Source organism: Eleginops maclovinus, chromosome 5, assembly GCF_036324505.1.
Source record: "Eleginops maclovinus isolate JMC-PN-2008 ecotype Puerto Natales chromosome 5, JC_Emac_rtc_rv5, whole genome shotgun sequence".
In the NCBI taxonomy this organism is placed as follows: domain Eukaryota; kingdom Metazoa; phylum Chordata; class Actinopteri; order Perciformes; family Eleginopidae; genus Eleginops; species Eleginops maclovinus.
In genome coordinates this window covers 12,880,716-12,902,411 of record NC_086353.1, presented here as the reverse complement: position 1 = coordinate 12,902,411, position 21,696 = coordinate 12,880,716, and the positions used below count along the sequence as shown (strand labels likewise).

The 21,696-nt window shown below is 41.1% G+C and overlaps 1 protein-coding gene across 1 annotated transcript in view; it reads right to left on the bottom strand.

The window, feature by feature from the left end:
- Positions 1-1,803: 1,803 nt before the first annotated feature.
- The window catches only part of adgrl3.1 (adhesion G protein-coupled receptor L3.1), a 109,596-nt gene continuing 89,703 nt past the window's right edge, over positions 1,804-21,696 (bottom strand). Inside the window, exons 17-26 of the mRNA XM_063883597.1 lie at positions 17,774-17,994; positions 15,046-15,112; positions 13,886-13,977; positions 11,051-11,219; positions 9,364-9,543; positions 8,768-8,861; positions 6,794-6,832; positions 6,053-6,070; positions 5,140-5,442; positions 1,804-4,409 (exon numbers count right to left, since the gene is read on the bottom strand). Coding sequence (XP_063739667.1) covers positions 3,766-4,409; positions 5,140-5,442; positions 6,053-6,070; positions 6,794-6,832; positions 8,768-8,861; positions 9,364-9,543; positions 11,051-11,219; positions 13,886-13,977; positions 15,046-15,112; positions 17,774-17,994 — 1,827 coding nt within the window. The 3' untranslated portion in view covers positions 1,804-3,765. The remainder of the gene's footprint in view (positions 4,410-5,139; positions 5,443-6,052; positions 6,071-6,793; positions 6,833-8,767; positions 8,862-9,363; positions 9,544-11,050; positions 11,220-13,885; positions 13,978-15,045; positions 15,113-17,773; positions 17,995-21,696) is intronic.

Here is a 21,696-nt window from a genome sequence, read left to right as displayed (position 1 = left end):
TAACCAGGCCCACATCTGGGATTTACCACAGTCCACCCAGGGAAACATTAAGAATGGTTATTGCTGGGCAGTGCTAAGCACTTGCTCCCATAGGAGGAGCCTACCGCTACAGTACATTAAGCAGGTAGTACTGTGTAAACGTTGAAGGGATAGTACGAAAAGAAAGAGGTGCATGGAACAGTGTACCTACGCCACAATACCCACGATGCCAAGGATAGAATGTGCCCTAACCAATCATGGTTGTGTTACATCCAGTTGGGAGGCCTTGACAGTAATAGGTTTGAAAAAGATAAATAAAATGTTCTGATTTCTGATGTATTTTAAGTACAGAATAATCTTTCAGAGCACTGACAGGAATGACTGCATTTGGTTGCAGGACTACACCCTGTACTTTTAGGCAACAGTGTGCACCGTTGTGCATTCTAAGTTGAAAGAAAACTGCCTCAATTTTGGAAGAACCCAGAACCAGCAAGAGAGGAGTCTCATATTTCAGATATTTTGACATTTTTGCACCGTTGTTTTTAACCATCGTTGAGGTGTGTAGAATAGGGCTGCACAAAGTCATAGAATCCTGAAAAAAAACATTAAAGGATTAAAGTGGCTGAACCAGTGAGACATAACTGCAACATGGAAACCTTTCTTCTATTTTTGTAGGTGAATGTCACTGATGGTGCCCAAGGACCGTACAATGTCTCCACCTCCACCTAGCCACCACTAAGAGGGTCGGCACAAAATCCGAGTTCAACTTGCTCCATATCAGTAATAATAAGTCTTGCCGAGGTAAGGAGCCCCATGTGGTTTCTGGCTTTCTCAGGATGACTGATAACCATGGCATATGTTGTCAATACAGAGCTCACCTTCTCTCTCTGCAGGTAGAGAAAGAAAGGCATACAGACGAGACTGAGGGTGTTGACGGGCTCTAGCTTGCTTTCGAATGCGAGTGGAGTTGTTCCCTAAGGGCTGTCAATGGTCTGTCCTTCCACTCTCTCGAGTAAAGACCTTTCTTGGATAGCTGTTTTGTCCTTGCACATGGACTCTCCTTGGGTGTACAAAGGAATCCATTGCCATTGTATATGTATTTTGCACTTTCCAGGTGCCCAAACCACTATGCTATGCCTGATTTTCTTTAGCTGACTGAAAAAACAAACAGATACTATACCTATAGCATAACACACGTTCTATGCAAATGTGATTCACAGGTGAACAAACGGAATCTTGTGTTTTGGGACATTGTTTCATAGAGAGATCTCAAAGCAGATATCCGACCTATGTAAAGGCTGCACTCTAACACAAACAAACGTCTACTACAACAACCTGTTCCCATATCCTCAGGTGACTAGGGAAGGTTAAGCGCACAGGTGCTTTTATGTTGTGCTTAACCACTGAACAGGTGGTTTGTCTGGAAGTAATTATTCTCATCCTCAGGGGTCAGTCCTACTTACATACATTAACTGAATCGGGAGGAGCGTGTGAAATGTAGCTGTACCTGAGTAAAATTCAAATAATAATCTTCTGATCCTAATTCATACGGAATATATAAAAAGGGGGAGAGCTAGTCTTTGTTTAACGGAGAACTCTGTAAGGTTTTGACCGCCTTATACATGCAACCAAGACAATAAAAGCTTTCCCATAATTTCAACTGATTGCATACTTACGGTATATATTCTCTCTAATTTATTAGAAATGAAAGAAAATACGCCGTTGGTTTTACTTCTGTGTTTGCTTTTAATTTTTATGTAATAACTGAGAACACTCAAGAGGCGGAGAACCGCAAAGCTATGTCAGTAATTTATTTGTTGGCAAACAACTTTCACTGTTACAACAAATATTAGTTATGAGATCATTCAACTTGGAACCCATACAAAAAGAATAAATAATTATCAATTATATTGTAATAATAGTCATGATCATAATAATTTAAAAAAAGAACCATGAAACAAACCCAGTGCCATTTTATTTACTCCTGCTTAAAGCCAGCTATCTTTCCTCCAAGCTTGTTTTGCTGTCTTCAAACCAATAAACAGATAAATAAATAATCTCTCTCTTGGGGACATGGCGGGGGCTTGTGGGATACATGTGCAAGCTACACTTCATACACTTATGATTTTTCTCTCCTAAATAAGTAAACATTGGCTTTCCACATTGGACAGTGCTGCTGTGTGCAGTTTTCTCATCTTCAGTACACATATATCGTGTAATCATGGCATTTCACAGAGACCAACTTTTTTTCAAATTATCTTAAGTGGCTTTCTTTTCTTTAGATAATGACATTTTTTAAATTCGCAGCATTCTTTATCTGTACAATCTCCACCAGCACAGCAAAGTAATGTAAAAGAGAGGATCTGCTTAATAAAGCATTGTTGTGTTGCTCCAAATATCTGATATCTTCGTAAAATAAATCCACTCTCGTTCACGCTTGTGCCTTAAGGAAGGAAACGCTTTATTCAAGAACAAATGAGATGAGACCCACTTCCAGCAAAGACTAAATGGTAGCATTACCATAGCAACGGTTTCTTTCATAAATTATTAGCCACTTCCTTTACCCTTTACTTTAAAATCTACACAGTGGTAAAGTATATAGTAACAATTGATTTGCAAAATGGAGGTGACAGTGGTGTTGCTATAAAAAGGTCCGGAATGAAGTGTGTAGGGTATATGTGGAATATAATTAAGAAGTGCTTAACTGTCGCTGTATTTACCAAAAAAATGACAGACCGATTGTTCCTTGTTTGTCCTGTCAATTACACGTGACCAGAACTCATCATGACATTTCAGAACAGTTCCACAGACAAAAGGTTTGCAACTTAAAATTGTAAAAAATAAAAGACTTGGTCATATGTAACAGTGTATCTGTATTTGTATTCTGTACAATACATAGAAACAGTTTGTGATTTCTTTATAATCCTTTGATAACTGAAAACTTTTACAGGAGAAAGGAGGAGAAACAGAACCCATTCTTTTTTTTTTTATTCAGTCTGTTGTTATATGATCTCCCTTCTTTGTTTTCAGTGAAATACACAGTAGCCGCAGTCACTACAACTTGCAGGAATGTTACACCAGCCCAGACACAACTCCAGTTTAGCAGATACGAACAGGAAGAGAGTTCAGAACATCAGCGTGATATGATTACAGTTCGGTTGCCCAATAAAACAGTTTTTGGGATGTTCGGTAGAGAGGGCATTTATCGTACATCCTCCACTTGATTGGCAGATAGTGGGGCGGGGCCTCTGTAAGGCCAGTTTATGTTGTGAACAACGGTGTTCAATATCCTGCTCTACCCTTTGAAAAAGGTGGAAACGTCATCCCAGTACATGTCTTTAAGAGTGCGACAGACATACAGATAATCAGACAGGCAGCTCCTTTGACCAGGGCTGGATGGCCATGCCCCTGTTGCGGTGGTAGTGGAGACTGTATGCAAGGATCTGCTAGAGGTTCATATTGGGGATCTTCAATCCAAGATTTCATATTAAAGTAACAGGTAGGGTGAAATTACAGGATCCCTCCCCCTTCCTCTCCTTTCCAGGTAAAGTCTCTTTGAACCACCCTCTCAGTCTGCACTATTTGTGACGATACATTCAGTCCCTGCTTTCATTTGACCAGCCAATTCTTAACCATGTTCTCATGAACTATAGTCAATGTCACAAATAGTACATCAATCCAGGGGTGGGCCAGCTCAGTCTGTCGATCAACAACACAAAATGTTTTCATTGGAAGTTTGGAAGTGTGAGAATGGGCTGGGGAGGGATAGAAGTCTCTTTATTGGCTCTATAGACTGGTTACCAGGTGGGAAGGGTCTACAGGCGGTTCTTCAGGCGACGAATCGGACTCCTCCTTGCTGCCGGACACCATGTATCCATCACTGCCACCACGGCCCATGTGGTAGTAGCTCTGCAGCTCGTGAAGGTGATTCCTGGAGCCCAAGTTTGGCATGCTCTTATAATAGACGTCATCCAGCTCCGGAGCAGTGGCACTCTTACAGGGCTGCAGCTCCCCGGAGCTGTCTTCCTCTCCGTCTGTTAAACCATTCATCTGTCCATCCGGAAGGTCCGTCAGCACTGGCATGCTGGTGTACAGTGAGTCTCTGTGGCTGGGCGAATGTGTGTGCTCATCAGTGTGCTCGTTGGTCAGCAGGGGGAAGAAGCTCTCGCTGGTCTCCTGGGGAATGCGCCGTGGCCGAGAGAAACTGTGCGGGGGAGGCGGAGGAGGGGGGTGGCTGTCTGGTGGAGGAGGACGTGGCGGCAGAAGTGGAGCATTTGACTCCTCTCTAATGATTTCCAAACCCAGATTCTCCTCATGGGGGAAGGCTGCAGGGTTGTCTAGCACCATAGGACAATTGTCCTCTTTACCGCTGCCCACACACCCACCAACTCCACTGCTGCTGCTGCTGCTGCTGCCTCCTGCCATGCTCCCTGGAAGACCCAAACAGGGAGACTAGTTAAAATCATGTCCTTTGACATTCAAACAAAAGCATAGCTATTTCTAAAATTGTGAGTAAATGATGATTTTAGCATTTGACAGTGAATATTTATTAGTAAGCCAGTCAGAAAATTAACTGGTTGTGGCTTTAACCTTTTTATATAACAACAGTTTTAATTTACCATGTGTATGTGTGAAAGAAGTTGCTTGCACAAACCCACAGAAAATCCTCCCCTTGGCTTCACAAAGGGTTTCAGAATCTTTAATAGATCGCATTGTTTTTGTTTCCCAGCCCACAACTTTACTGTTTTGGTTCAACTCAGCGCTCTCATCAGTGTTGTTTTCAGTAGCAGCAGGCAGCTGTTACCAAATCACTGCAGCTACCTGCCGAGCAGCGTACGGCAGAAACGCAAATTTAGCAACTAACTGGTGAAGGCATTGGAGCATTTGGAAGCTTAAGAAACTGATATTTCCTTTACGAGTTTATGAAGATCAGGCAAAATAAGGGATAATATTGGACTTAATTTGCCAGAACAATACTCTCTGTATTGTGCTGTTGTCATGTTGAAAAATGATAATATACCATGATAAGCTTTAAAAAAAAAAATTGGCACAAAAGTGTTCGTGCAGCCAGTGAAGTTATGTGCTTTACAAGTAGTGTCCCTGTCGAGAAAAAGTGTGTGTGACTGCCTTAACCAGAAATAAATTCATCAAACCAATCACCTCCATTGGCCATGCTGCTGTTGACCAGCTTGTTCATCAGGTTGTGGTTGCGTTCTGTGGTGGCTCTCTCATGGTTGTTGAGGTAGGAGGGGATGTAATTGGAGGTCAGCTCCTTGAGGATTTTCTTCTCCAGGGTCGTCTCTTTATGATTGCCGTGGGTGCCGTAGCCACCACTACGGTCTAAAATCTGGACGCAGTCGCTCAAGTACTCGCTGCTGGCCATGCTGTAGTTGTTGGCATGGTTACCATTGAGAGGGAGTGTATCCATTACACTGGAGTCTCTTGCGTTGTTCAGGATGCCCTCTGAGAAACAAATGGTGAATAAAAACAGTCATAATTATTAGGAGTCCTAAATAAACCATTTTAGGTTATATGCCTTGATTCAAGGACTAAAAGGTAAATATGGTAATTCCCTGCATCCTAAAATGATTAAAGCGTCCCTTAATTAATTTTAGAAACCTCAGAAGTATGTGATTTTCTCACTACAGCCAGCACTAAAGCAATACACTAAAAATAGTTACAATTTCACTGCAAAATAAGTCGGTTATAGCAATGTAAAATGTTTCAGGCGACATTAACATTACAATGTGAGTCAGTTTTTTTGGGCACAAGTATTGCATCTTAATAATAATTTCAATTTCCACTTTTGATTAACACTACATATAATCAATAATAACTTGTTTGTTTTACTTCTATAGATAAATTGCCCTCTTTGCTAGAAAAAGAGTGCACAAAATGTGTGAGAAATAAAATCAAAAATCGTATAACGAGGACTGACAAATCATTTGGGCGAGGAAAGTAGCAAACAAAACTATAATTTGGGTATTGATTGAACTGGAGTGCTTAAAAAGAAAGCAAAGAGAGAAGAAACTCATATGCTACTGAAAAAGTTGAGTAGTAATTTAGCCCATACTTGTGTCTCGGTACGGTGCTAATGGACAGCATGAGGGAGAAGAGAGAAAACAGAAAGACGTGAGTTCATACATCGAGAGAAACAACTTTCAGAAGCAGAAAATCAACAGTGGCACAGTAATTGGAGGCTTGATGGAAAAAAACGTACAAAAAAACCACTGATACTTAATATCAAAGTCTGTTATTGCAGCATTGTCCTTAACTGGCTGTTACCATATGGTTCATTATTTCTTTAACACAGAGAAAACACAACAACACACCTCACATTTAGAACACAGTTTAAATACAGTAGACGTGCACTAAGACAAGCAATACAAGTCCCAACTGACACATACAAAGTGAAGCACATGCTGTAAATCAATACAAAAAGGTACGAATATTTCATGGCTCCCAAGTAGCTTGTAAAAGATCCAGTGTATTTGCAACAAACAGTGTGCATGTATAGCATACAACAAAACAGCATGTGAACTTGTTGACTTTTTACATAAATCATCACCAGAATTTCATCTCCACATTTATGTGCTGGGAAAAGTGCCCAGTGGGGGTCCTTTGTGAAAGATTATGGCAATGCGATTGATTGCCTCACTTGGGAGCCATGATAAGGCCAGATCATGTGCATCCAGGAGTGTATCACAGTAGCAAACTGCTTCAAATGAAATTACCATGCAAGATAAATTAAAACATAGAAAAATAACTCCAAGCTTAGAATGTTGTATGTTTATAATAGGAACATCAAGCACACCTTGGGTGTTGTACATGCCCACGGCTGGGTTGTTATAGACTGCCGAGTCCCCAAGGAGAGTGTTATAAGGATTGTTAGTACCATGGGGACGAAGGAGAGCATTAGTTATAAGATGATTAGCCATGGCTCCTGGTACAGGCAGATAGAGAAAGAGAGAGGAAGAGCAACAGCCAAGTCAAGAGAGAAAAAGAGAGACGCAATCGAGGGGAAAAAAAGGGAGAGCGGAGAGAGAGGGAGGTTGAAGGAGAGCATGTAGACGATGCAGAGTGCAGGTAAGCGAGAAGGAAAAAGAGGAAGGGAGAGTAAGATGGAAAGTGAGTGTGTGGAAGAAGGAGGGAGAGAAGAGGACAAGTAAATCAAACAGGCAAATAGTTTGAGGGGAAAGCCAAGAAAAAGCTTGACAAGTCATTCTTGCAGCCACTGCATACAGGCTGAGGGAGGGGACAAGAAGGAGAGACAAAGGGAGAGTAGCATGGCTGGGAGAAGACTGTGCTGCATTTCAGTACGCTAGAGAAGAGCAGCATGATTACAGGATAGTAAACGGACAAGGGCCAAAAAAAAGATGCATTTTCTTTCCTAGGTGGGAGATAAGTTGGAGGTGACAGTTCCTTTGCATTTATCCACATGGTCTATTTCCCTCTGTCACACATATCCAAAAACAAGGTAAGAGGGGGAAAAAAACGCTAAGAAAAGTTCCATTGCTTGCTAATAGTGTGTCTGGTGTCCAGCCCAAATGAATCCAAATCTAATATTAGGTTACCATAGTTTAGTTGATATTTTTTTAAATGTTGCCTTAACATGACTTAACAGACACAAAAGTAATAATATATTAGACACCAATATGTCTGCCAACTGAGCTTCAAGGTTAAAATCAACACATTTCTTTTCCATTTTATTTTCTCCTATTTTCAACAAGTCAATCTCTATCAGAATATCCAATTTAATCCTCCCCTTCCTTATTCACTAATCCTCAGTACATAGTCATTTGAAATCTACTTGCTAAGTAGCTCTCTGCACCATACTTTAAAGTGTGAGCGAAGGAGGGGGGTGGGGGTGTCTTAAGCCCTGCCTGGCTAAGTGTGTGATAATTCAGGCGCTGACACACACCGTGTCTGCTTTAACATCAATCTGTCATGCTAACAGCTTATTAGTGGCCCGAATGAAGCGAGGGCCACACCTCAACTTAGAAACTAACAAATGGCAGTGTATGTGTGTACGTCCCAAGAGTGTGTATCAAAATGTCTAGCCATTTGTGTGTCAATGTCCTCATTACCCTAGCCCTCAGACACAGAATCCATTCTCACAGTGACTTTCTCGTGAGGGGACAGGAAAGACAGACACCAATACAGTGGAATTGCAGCAAACTATCCTAATTAACATTTAAAAGCTTAGTGACTACAGTAGCCTTCATGTAATGAGATAAACTTGCATTACACTATAAGACTTTGCTCTACTTTACCGAACATTTAAAGTAATGTCTCACAGCACATTTTAGAATCAGTTGCTTCGCCTGAAGTGACACACTACTACATTATGGTTAAACTAAAGCATTCATTTAATGCAACTCTGCATAATTTACAGTGCATTAATAAAGGAACCTGGTGTTCAGCTCTAGAATTCCACAAATGCTTCAAACATAGACTATTCTTAGAAAAAAAAGGTATAGAAGCTTCTGTAGAACAGTAAACTCTGTAAATCTAATATGGGACCACAGACTGGTTGATGTTTCAGATTTGACAACAGTCTACTCCAAACTCTCCCTCCTGTAAAGTCATCCTTTGAAGTAACAAAAAAGTGATATTTACACTCTTTTCAGCTAATCTTCATCGGTACAAGAACACAGTGTCTTTATCAGAAGTTTGGACTCCTACCACTTTTCTAAATGACAGCGTATGCCGCCAGAGCCTCCCGCTATTAATAAAATAGATATGGTGACAGTGATGAGGATGCAAATGGTAGGTATCCCGTGGTTACCTCTGTTGAGCGTGGCGGAGCTGTTGATGTCTCCAGTGATGAAGGAAGACTCCTGTTTCCTCACAGTGTCATTCCACATCCGCCTGATACGACTCTATACACAGGAGAAAGGAGTGCAAAGAAAGAGAGGGAAAGGAGGTAGAGAAATGGATAAAGACAGACAGGAGTAGCAATAATGAAAGGGAGAAGGAATAAAAGGAAGGAAGACGTAACAACAAAAGATGGAGAAAAAAATGTGTAAGAAAAGTGATATAAGGAGGAATGGTGTGCAAAAGGAGGGCAAATTAGTGCAGGAGAGGCAATAAATGAAAAAACAGCAAGAGGGAAAACAGGTGGGGAGAAATAATCACCCGTCAGTGTCATTTATTCTCATTTACCTTTGTGTCAGCATCAATATTCAAAGGTGTAATTCAGGGTTTGGGCTATCTCACTTTCATAGTTTTTATGGTATTCTACATTAACCACATTTTCACAATGTTCCTATTAAAAAGTGTTTTTTGTTCAAATTGCCTACAATAAAATGTAAACTCTGTGCCGAATCTAGTTGAAAGTGATCAGCGATAACCCTAAACCCTCATGGCGTGCTACGGCCTCACCTGGGAGTCTGCTGTGCTGTATCGTCCAGGTGTGCAGGCAGGTAAGCTCACCTGTGAGCCTGTGGAGTAGCGGCCAGGCGTCCGTGAGGTGGTGGTCTTACTGGAAGAGGAGATTGATGTCTCCACGCTCTTGCCGCTGCAGCAGTGAGTGCGCAGACATTTGCCATACTCTTTCCGTACCTGGACAGCGGAGGCAGAGGGGGTTACACACAGACATACTATGCACATATATTAAATAAAATAGAAAGCACCTATGGAGGAGGAATTGACTGATGTTCCACTTAACGTGCGTATATTGAAGCATATTTTAAAGATGACACACCAGGAAAGAAACAGACTGAAAAAGCTTAACGTGATGTAGTGTCCCTGTTAACTTCTTGTACTAAAATTCCTTGTGCAAACACTAACTCCATACAAATTTAGACATTAACAGATTAACTTTATAAACTTTCCCCCCTATAAACATCCACCCAAAATGTTAACACTGCCACTTTTGAAATGGACATATTCCTAAGGGAGACATATGATGCACTTGCACACACAGAACATCTGCATTTAGATCCCAATCAAGTTAGAACAAATAAGAGTGTAATTGCTTTTTAACAAGCTTGTTGGACTGGCAGACGTGTATTGCCACATGCTCTGTTTGAACAGCTGTGTGGTGAGCAGCTCCATGCATCTTGGGAGAAACCATGTTGGGCCGCAGCCAAAGAAAACCTCAGCACGGTTCTGAGGACATCTCTCTGGATACTTGATCCCATGGCCTAACACATACTTAAGTAAATTACACACACACACACACACACACACACACACACACACACACACACACACACACACACACACACACACACACACACACACACACACACACACACACACACACACACACACACACACACACACACACACACACACACACACACACACACACACACACACACTTGTTTACTGGTCGTACACTTAACTTAAACTAAACACTCTCTGCGGGACTGCAGCCAGACAACAGTATTAAGCATTTGAGGATTTTGTCCAAATAACCTAATCCCGTGTTGGGCTCCCAGTGTGTGGGAGACTCAGTAAAAATATCCCAGGTTGTGTAGGCTCTACCTGGAAGCCACATATAAAGCAGACATTTACTTGATATAAATGTACTCACTAATGCCTCTAACCCTCTAGGCAAACCAAACCCAAAACATCTACGATATAAAGCAGGTCATCTTTTCAGATAAAAGCAGGACTGCAGGAGGATCTCAGATGATTTTATTAAATCATCGGAGAGTATCTGTAACAAAAGCCACTTAGACATCAAAATAGAGTTATATTTCCTCTGTGTGTTTCCAAATTTAAAACAAACGTGATCAAAATATTATCAAAGTATGAAACCCTGCAGGCTTGATAACCCTGCCTGATGATATAAAAAACATTGCTTTCAGCTGGGGTAAGACAGAAACTACACCGTTTGTTACCTGCTGCCACAAGGCCAGACAGACAGGGAAGGAGAAAGAGTGACAGGAGGGTGGTCTGTGAGAAAAAGTGAGAGAATTGAGAAGCCAGCAGGGGTTACTAAATGACCAATCAAACCTGTCACAGCTCTGAGGATTCTTTTGGTCTCCCTGCTGATCAATGATAGCATGTGCTTGTCTGTCTATTTCTGTACAGCTTTGTCTCTGTTTGTGTTCCTCACCTTCTTCTGCAGTATGCAGTGAAAGATGAAGATGAACATGCCCTGCAGAGAGTTGAAGATGGTGAAAAGGTAGGCCATGATGACGGTGCTCTCATTAATGTACATCAGGCCGAAAGCCCAGGTCAGGCCCAGCAGACAAAGCAGGGCAATGGCCCCGATCACCCAAGACCTGGAAGCAAAGGGAAATTACTGAGGGTTAGAAATGCTATAAAAGTTAAAATGTCGCTCAATGTCATACATTCTTGACATGACCATTTGCTATTTCGTTAAATGTAAAGTATACATTACGGGTTTTATTATAAGAAGGATATCATAATAGGCTTGTCTATTTCCTGAATCAGTAAAAGCTGTTCAGCCAAGTTTAATATACGTGGGATCACGAGGCAGGAGAAAGGGGTTAGAGAGGGTTCATTTGGCGTCCCAACACTGTTGGAGTGGGATGGAGAAAACAGTGGGAGGTTTTGCCAAAAAAGAACTACACTCTTACGAAAAGGGTGAGAGAATAGAGAGAAAGTGGATTTTCTCATTTCGATAACGTCTCATGAGAGGAAGGGAGATTTTATGCTAGCTGACGTCAGCAACAAGTACAGAGAAGGTCAAGCATACAGGACTTTTTCCAACTTACATCCAAACTCCATCACTTAAAGTGCATGGCAGAGGGTAAAATATGTTTTCAATAGCGAAGTGGTTACTGTAGTCTTTAAGTCCAACTGTGACTATAAGACTTTAATGGAATGAATTTTAATAAAAGTGTAAGGCTATAAACCTACATTTTATATAAAGGGTAAGCAGAAGTGAGTCATAAGGCACAAATTTCAGAGGAATGCAGTTGTGTTGAAGCATGTCTATGCAGTGTACGTCCTCATCTGAGCGTGTGCGTGTGAGCCTTGTGGGTGGCTCCACTGGGCAGTAAGTAGATGGACATTACAGCCATTATAAATGACATTTCCCACTAAAGGTCACAGTTTCTGGTCTGCCACAGCTGCGATGATGGCTGTTAATTTGATTGGCTGACTGGACAGTGATCACCTCTAATGCGAGGGATGGAGACAAAGAAAGGCGGTAAGGTTAGAAAGAGAGAGAGAGAGAGAAAAACAGAGGTTGAGATACTAGAAGAGTTAGCAGGATGGAAGAGAAAAAGAGGAGGAGAGTAAGTGAGTGAGACTAAGGTGATTGATTCGATGTTGCCCTCTGTGGCACCATTCAGGCGAGACAGAACCTCCAATAAAGCTCGTCTGACGACCCCCTTCAATAAAGGGTACACTCATCCCTCACTTTTCCATCCCTTTATTCCACCTCTTCCTCCAGGGCTCCCCAGAGTCGTGGTTTCTCTCTCAGCTCTGTTTCCCCTTGTTCACATCTCATCATAATAATATTTCAATAGGACATTAGCACAGGTCTATAGGTCATAGGAGCTCACAAATCACACATCAATATGTAATCCATTTTACAAGGCGGGTTAATGGTTAATTTAGGGATATGTGTAGACAAGGCAGGTTCTACAGACAAATAAAAAACGACAAGCAAACCAATCAAAATGTCTCTCAGAAGACGAAAGGCATCCTGATTGGAGAGTGGCCTTACCAGAGCCAATCCAAAACAAAGACAACTTATGATGGCTTGGAGACAAAGAAAACAAAAGAAAGAAAAAGAATGAAACAAAAAGGGCATGATGATGATAAACAAGCAAATGAACCACAATGAGACATGACTAACGAAGTGAAATATATTAAAAACTATTCAGCTTTTAGTGTGCTCCAAAAGGCAGTGGAAAGTCATTAAAAAGGGAAACAAGATCCAAAAGCATCATATTCTAAATCGTTCTTTGATTTCCATCTTTCATCATGCTTTTTGATTACGCTCCTCTGAACGGCACAGAAGCAAGTATCAGCTGGTTTCATTTTATTTCTGAACTGCTTCCCACTTGAAGTCCTACTTAAAGCTGCTGCATGAAAGATACATTGACAGTAATATTTAAATGGTAAATCAAATGAGTAAGCCATTTTGTGATTTACATTATACATTCTGAGCTGTGCCTCAGTAAGTCATTGAGCTCAGAGCCATGACACATTGTTTGAATTAGATTGAGGTTTTTGTCTTGAGCTGTACTGGAATGAAGAATAACACAATCCTGATTAGTTTGCTTTGTAGACAGAGCTTCGGTGGAAATGAAGTCATATTTTAACATCCTCTAAGGGTGAAATTAGTAATGACATGCCTGGGAATAATAATATGATCTCTTTAATGAGAATCATCTTAAAACAATGTTTGACAAAAGTGTTTCATGTTGCTCTTTATATAAAAAAAGCCTGATGAACAGTGGAAAACAAGAAAAGGTAGATATTTGGGAAATAGACATTGGTGCTACATTGCTGAGAGTTTGACAAGAAGATGGATGTCACTCTCACGTCTTTAACGTGAATATGAAAGAATAACTCAATCTAAAGCTTCTTATTACGACATTATATCTTGTTTATTTGATCCATGGAAATAAAAGGAAGTGTAAAAACAATAATTTACTATTTGGTTGAGGGCAAGACTATTTATCTGCCATCTAAGAAATAGTCAGCGCACAGTCCCCCGTAAATCCACTGCTTGTTGTTTTTGGTTGTTGTTTGGATAAAACAAACAAGATAATATGTTTTCGTTAGAGAGCGTAAGAGGTGCTGGGAGGACAATTGTATTATCTTCTGACAGAGTTTGGCTAAGTGTTTTACTCTGTTTCACGTCTTTAATGCTAAACTAAGCTAACCGAAGAAAACAAATAATCACAGCCGCTTATTAAAACCAGGCCTGCTGGTGTGATGGCAGGACTGTATGCATACATGTACTTACTTGATGTTGTCCAGACATCCAGAGTCGGGTTTGAGAATGGCTGTATGATGGAACATCTTGTAAAGAGCGATGCCGAGGAAGATTACATTCAGCTGAAACACAGAGACACGCATACAAGTTAATATTCTGCAACAACAGGCCTAATTAAAGATACAATGTCACTGCAACAATTCACTCACACACAGTGCATAATACTCCATTTTTTCTTCCAGCAGTAATTGGCTTGGGGACACAGTATCAGCACATAATCAACAGCTCTTTATGTGCAGAAAACACAGCAGCTTAAGCATCAGGGAATATACAGCCAGTCATTATAACCACCAAGGATCATTGTTACAATAGATATCCAATTCTCATAGATGCTATTGGCCGGCTAATGCATAGATAGGGTGGTTTAATAATGACTGTTGCGCAGAGTCTCCACGGCTATATATGTTACAATGGGCTTGGAGTCATAACAGAGCAGGCCCACCTGCACAGCTCCCACTTACAGTTAGTTCGGTGATAGCATGCCTGACATTTCTAAAATGAGAACAGAGCATCAGTGTACATGCTGACATTCACCTAATTGGGAACATGTCCCAAAGCTTTCATTCTCTCTTTCCATAACACCACATTTTTTTCTTTTCTGTCTGAGTGTCTGCCCAGTTGTCCAACTTCTGTCTCTGTTTACTCATTCAAGGTATAAGGACTGTTCCCTCTCCCTAGGAGTAACTGACCGATAAAGCATCCTTCATTGACATTTCTCTGTGAAAGAACTAGGGAGGTTGTCCAACTGAGTTCCCCTTTTTGCTGTGTAATGAGCTGTATTGTAATAAAGTAGCTAGGCCAGTAGAAAACACTGTGCTTGGATCATTAAATAACTGCTTAAGAGCAACATCACTTTGAGTTCTTATCGTAATCTACGGTTTGTTCTCTACGTCCTTCGTTAGAATATGTGCCCATTTAAGAGTTAATCCGTGAGTGGGAAATTATTAAATTGACACAACGTTTCTTACGCTTTTACTTCCACCACAGAGGAGCTATGGCAAACCTTGTAAGAGTAAGGAAGATTAGCGTAAACCTTAATTCAACCCGTCGTTTCGGCACTAACATTTGGCACTCACATACATGTAGTGCCATGACAAGTTTGTGTAAGCATGCATGTATGTGTATCTCACCATAATGATGAGCGTAGCAGGGCCTATAAAGCTCCAGATGAAATATGTGTCCAATCGCAGCCAGCACCTAAAGAGACGGAGAAAGATAGAGACAGAGAGTGAGAAAGAAGGAGGAAAAGAGAGATAGAAAGAGGGAGATGGGAGAGAGGGAGACATCATGCATGAGAAATGTAGGCTAACAAGGATTTACAATCAGGGAACAGGACATGCATCATAGTCACACACACACACACACACACACACACACACACACACACACACACACACACACACACACACACACACACACACACACACACACACACACACACACGAAAGGTGAAAACAGTGAAATTACGTGACATACAGTATATCAAATGCACCATGAGGAGAGACAAATCTGGGGAGTGATACAAAAGTGAAAAAGATGAAGAACAGTGAGAAAAAGTGTTGCGGGAAGATGGATACACACTATCAACATACTTCCAACATACATCACACACAGAGGCGGAGACAGCGAGGGATGAGCACATGTGATTAATTCACCTTCACTTCCCCTTAGGGCACAGATATATGACACGGCCATCCTGTGGTCGCAAAAATATGACATGACTGTTCATTTGAATACTGAGTTATGGATGCAGCCCTCATCCCAGGCTATTTATGGAGTGTGGGAATGGCTGGGGTGAAGTTAAAAGAGAGAAGCTCATATATACACACACACACACACACACACACACACACACATACACACACATACACACACACGACATGAATGAACACATATACACACACACATTAATTTATGACACCAAGGTTAGCATTGGTAGTAAAATATATACTGTTCTATGCTAAATTATACTACCCCAAACATCTTCACTCGTCACTTGCAGCTAGCATGGGGAGGGGGGGGAATATGTCCCAGAGTGCCCTCCACTGAGGTCAGACCCAACGGGTTGCAGAGAAAGGTGCAGAGAAAAACCGCTGGAGCAAAATGGCCGACTGATTCATGACCAGCTGCTTTTGAATTATTAATCTTTCAATTTCCACCACATTAGAGAGCCCTCCATTATGGGTCCCTGACTGTGTCACTGTATCCTCCATTAGGGCTCCTTCGCTAAGTCATTGCCACCTTCATTATGGGAGGTGAATGAGACTCAGTGCCACTGGCTAATGTGGAGAATAGGGTACGCTATGTGACAAGGTGACACAGCAGGGATGGCAGATGATATTTCCAGAGGTTTTGTCTCACAGGGTCGTGTCAAACATGATAAGCAGTGCCATTTTCAAGGCTGGACTGATAAATGAGTCATATACGTTATTTTCTCTTGATTTAATGTTCTTTGCCATTAAAACAATTGTGTCAATTGCCTTTTAAATCTATGACGCATGAGGCCAACAAAACAATAAAGATCCATTGCTTAGTGGAAATGGTATTTTAAACCACATATATGGTTTAAAATGTCTCTAATAAAGAGATCTCTAACTTCTAAGAAACTTTTGATGTCATCTTGTATGTTTATGTCAAAACATAGCTATCTCCTCAAGGCAAATCTCTTATCTGTTAGATAATGGCATGCGGCTGATTATTCATCCCGAGCTTGGCATTCAGACTCTCATGTTTTAATGATCACCCCACAATGAAATATTGATTTAAGTGCCATACAGATTGGAGGGGCTTGACAGTTAAACAACGTCAAATTCAACTATTTTCCCTGTCCTCAAACCTCTTCGATTTGATGTGAAGCCAGGGGTAACTCTGAGGTCTTAACTGCAACAGGCCTCAAGAGCAGCAGAGACTGTTAGCATGTGAATCATTTAACAGCTCTATAGTGTCTTGTCATTTTACTCTTTCTATATGGGGCTGCTCATTTATAAGAAATTGCAGGAGTTTTCTAAATGCAACATTCACATTGTTAATACCCTCTTTAGTCCTTAAGATTTTATATAGTCATAAAACGAGGACAGGTCAGAGACACCGTATACATTACATTATGCACATAATATGCATATGCACTGAATGAATAAAATATTGGCCTACTTTGTGAGTCCATGCAAAGGAGTGGGCAGTTCAGGCATGTGAAAGTCATATTATGTTCCCTTTCCTGTATTCGTAGGTGGCCTATAATGCATGTTTTTAATATGAATGAGATGCTTACTGATTCACCATGTGTCGCAGGTTGGACAAGTCAAGCATGCATCAATACGTTGTCATGTGCTCTTAATGTATGTCCTCGTCCCACTCACCACTCTGCACTTTCTCCAGGGGAGAAGCCAGCTTATTCTTCTTAGCACACACAAGTGCAAAGCAGTAAAGACGTGTACACACTCTGACACGCTATTCCATCACTCCCTTCTCCATCCTGCCATTCTCACACTCACACAAAAACCCTCCTTTTTCTCCCTCAATCGACTCCACTGTGCACCCCCTCCTTCTATCCTCCTTGTAAATCCTTCCATATTCACACATTGTCGCTGCTGTGCTCATGCAGGCACTCTGTGGTGCATCCTCCCCTGCTTGTCCCCATACTTCAACCCCCCTCTTCCTTCTTCTCTTCCTCTCTCCCCTCTCAACCTTTCTGTATTGACTCTTCAGAAGCACCACAGCTTGTAGAGTCTACTGTGGCAGACGCAGCCAAAATGACAGCAGGCACTCCAGCCTCTCTCTCTTCCTCCCTCCCTTCCTCCCTGGCCCAATCATCCATCCTTCCTTCACACTATGCTCTCTTCGCCACCCCTCTATCCTTACACTCGGTCGGTGCCGTAGCTCCTGTAGTCCACTGCAGCAGAGACGGCCACTATGACAGCAGGCACTCCGTAGCCTGCCAGGTAGAAGTACTTAGTCCTGGAGTGTTCGCTCTCAAACACCTCTACCAGCATGATGTAGAGCTGCACACCTTCCAGGAACATCCAGGTGAAGGCTGCCAAAAAGAAGAAATGGAGCAAGGCTGCGAAGACGGCACAGGCAATCTGGTGAGACAAAGAATACATGGAGAGGATTTAAAAATACAGTGAGACATTTGCACAGATGAGGTAGAAGGTTAGAAAAAAAACACACACTCTGAAGGCAACAAGGATATGAGTCAGACGTCATCATTTATGATATTCACATTAGGAAGAAAATGTACAGGATTAACAATTGGGCTGCCAATGCTGGAATAGATAGGAGGAAGAGGACACGTAAAATAGAAATGGATCTCACAGTCATAGTGAACTATAAGAGGCGACAGACTGACTGAAAATCACTTCCAGACAGCAATATTAGCTGAGCCTCCTTCACATTTTACTCTACATCTGCAAGATATCTAAGACGATAAATGAGCAAATAGAAGTGACAAGTTGGTGCAGCATCCTCGGCTGATTGTCCACATTTCAGAACAGAAATAGCAAAACACTTTCAAAAGAGGCTGAGAGAGAAGTAGAGGGGGGTGGTGGTGAGTGGGGCAAACAAATTGGCAACACTGTTGAAAATACATTATGATTATGTTCAATGCCAACGAATAACAGAACGAGTACAACTACAGAGACTCAGCCCTTTGGTATGAAAGAGACGAAGCACACATTACATTTGACACATTTTTGGAAAAGCCAGCAGTACTGTCATTTTAGATTGTTGGGATTTTATGCCACTATCAGAGATGAATTGCATCTTTGAGCTGAGCTGAACTGCATGTTTAAGATGACCTACAAAATCAAAACACTGTAGGAGTCCTTAATCAAATATCAAATAGAAATTATAACATTTGCTCTGACCTATACCAATCAGTGGCTTAATACTTACAATTCAAGTTCAGCTAATTTGAAAACATTTTTGTAGCCAGTGAAAAGTTACGGATGAAAGGAATGCAAAAGAGAAGGAGAAGCAGATGAGAAAATACTTTGAAAACACACTGAGAGAGTCTCCTGAATTAGAAAACAGAATCAGTAGGGAAATGAAAGAGGGGTATCAAACCTAAAACCACATTAACAATTGAGGCAAGAGGAAGGGAAGAAAAGAGGGGTGCTCAAGAAGAGAAGTTGAGCAGTTATATCCTGCCTGTGACGTTTATTGCATTGTCCTAAGAGTTTCTCCTAAATCATTGCATGGGAAAGCTAACAGACAGACTTTTATAATGGAGGGGTTTGCAGTGAGAGACAATTACCTAATGTCTGAGAGACAATGAGTTTAGGGGGCGAGGGAGTCACTCATTTCCATTTCTAATGATCGCACAGTGTAGCTTACTCACACAAAGATACACACATGCAAGCACACACACACACACACACACAGGTTCAAAAAAGTGGCTGCTTATGCAAAGTCAATTCGTTTTTTTTCCTGCTGGAATTGCTGGCTTAACCTGCTGCGAGCTAAGTGACGCTGAAGATGTTAATGGAGGTCGCGAATAGTCACCAGTAATTAATGGCACACACAAATACGTCGGCACACGTACATACGAAGCAATAGGATTTCTGCTCCGACACAAACACCCACAAACATAGACTGACAAGGAGGAGTACAAACACCTCAATGTCAAAGCAAGTAAATTATGTTTTATTATTGAATGCTCAGCAGGATGCAAAGGCCTCAGGATTCTTGAATACTATGAAAGGGATAAAAGATACAGCCCTGAGCACTTTCTCCCTCACTGAAAAATACTCGAGATAGCTAGCACAAATATGTGTACAATGTCCAAAACTGCATTATGTAATTACATAGCAAAGTAAGACAATGATAGCCCACATCAAGGTTGACTACAATAAATGTTGATTATTTTTGGGTGACATTGCCCAGAGGCATTAGAGGAGAATCTGAGAATCTGACCGGTACGATTGTTGTTTAAGTATTTGCATCCAAGTGAGGTTTAAGGTCCTAATCCATCCATGATTGGCGTATTGAATGCGGACCATATGGATTATACAACAAGGGCTGTGACTAGAATGCAGACCATGTGGACCCTGATAGTCGAGCCAAAACTGCATCATTAGTGATGGCGCTTTATATCGGTTGGTTCTTTTTTCCACATAGCTTTAAATTTTGTTATTGTTCCTCCTCTTGTGGAGCTGTGGGTTGCAAAAGCTGAGTGCAGTTCCACATGGGCAGCAGCAGTCATACATCATTAACTGTAACAAAAAGTCCCAATCTGGTATGGTCTGGGTAGTGGAAGCGAAAAGTAGAAAGTGAGCAATTAGGTTATAAAAGTGCAGTTATTTTAGCCTTTTTCACACAAGCAGCAAGGGTAGCAGTGAATGGCACCACTGTTAAAAATCATATTCAGTCCACTTGAATCTTTCAACCTGCTCCTCTGAAGAAAGTCTGTAGCAGTTAATAATGTTAAAATGAAAAATAATAAGAGTTCAAATCGAATAACGGGCAATCAAATACTTGTTCAGTTTTTAATTTAATTTAAAGGGGACCTTCCACTAAAAATATTTTTTCCCTGTTGTTTTTGACACAAGATAGGTCAATATGAGTTTGTGAACTACGGTAGGTTTGAAAACTATGGAACTTGTCTGCTGTATGCAATAGCCAATGAAAGAAAATAGGCAGAAGATATGGGCCAATCTGAAGGCTCCGTCAGTGTGTCGTAGCAAAGCTTAATTATTATTCCACCAAGCGTCTAAATCAGCACTAAACGAAAACAAGCTAACGCTACATAGCGCCTAGTGAGCTACCGCGATTTTTTTACTTCATGCTATCTGCACAAACCATATATCATATGAAGCCTGGGATTCCACGGATTCTCATCACTGTATGAACAAAACTCACTGAACTAGAACCAAGAAAGAGCAAGAAAACTGCTTCACTTTACAGAGCCATAGCAAACAGTATTTGCTGTTTGTGATCAAAGGTTGTGTTCAAGGTCATACAAACGCAGCTGAAGGTTAGTCCGATGTCTCTGTGTCACTTTGAAATTATTACTGATAATTTATCATTATTTATTTGTAATGAACTGGTACGGCACAACAAGCGATGCTTTTTTTAAAGTTTTTTTCAGGGGCGGGACATTTGACAAATCTCTAAGCGGTTGACCAATCACAACAGAGTCGCCAGCTAACCAATCAGAGCAGAGTGCGCTTTTGCAAACGTCGGGGCATGAGCTCTTCAGAGCGTTTTCAGACGGAGTGAAAAGTGGTCATTTATGTACAGGCAGTGTGAGGGAAATAAAGTGCTTTTTCAACATTGAAGCATGAAAACATGTCATAGTGGAGCAACAAAATACATATATGGACCTGAAAAGTAGCATGATAGGGGACCTTTAAGGTCGATAATGTCATGCAAATAATAGTAAACTGTTGCCTGGTTATGACATTAATAGTTTTAAATGAATATTACAAATATAAAAAGTGCTGCATGAACAATCTTTACCTGACTCTGAAGAATAAGGATCATTGTATTCCTCACTTGACATTTTGATGCACGTAACGACACAGAGCCAGTTAAGACTGACCCAGTGACCCAGCATAAACCCAGAGGTTGGTCTGAATGTCAACATACATTATCCGACCTGGCCTGGCTCCGCTCATAAGCCATTTACAACCTGGTACTATACATTATGTTTTAGCATTTTCTACTATCCGTTGAATTACTAAAATGTACAACAGGCCTTTATATTGCATATTGGAAGCATATTTTTTCCCAACATGAATTCTGCTCTTACTGATCTCAGAGGCACTTGAATATGATTGACCACA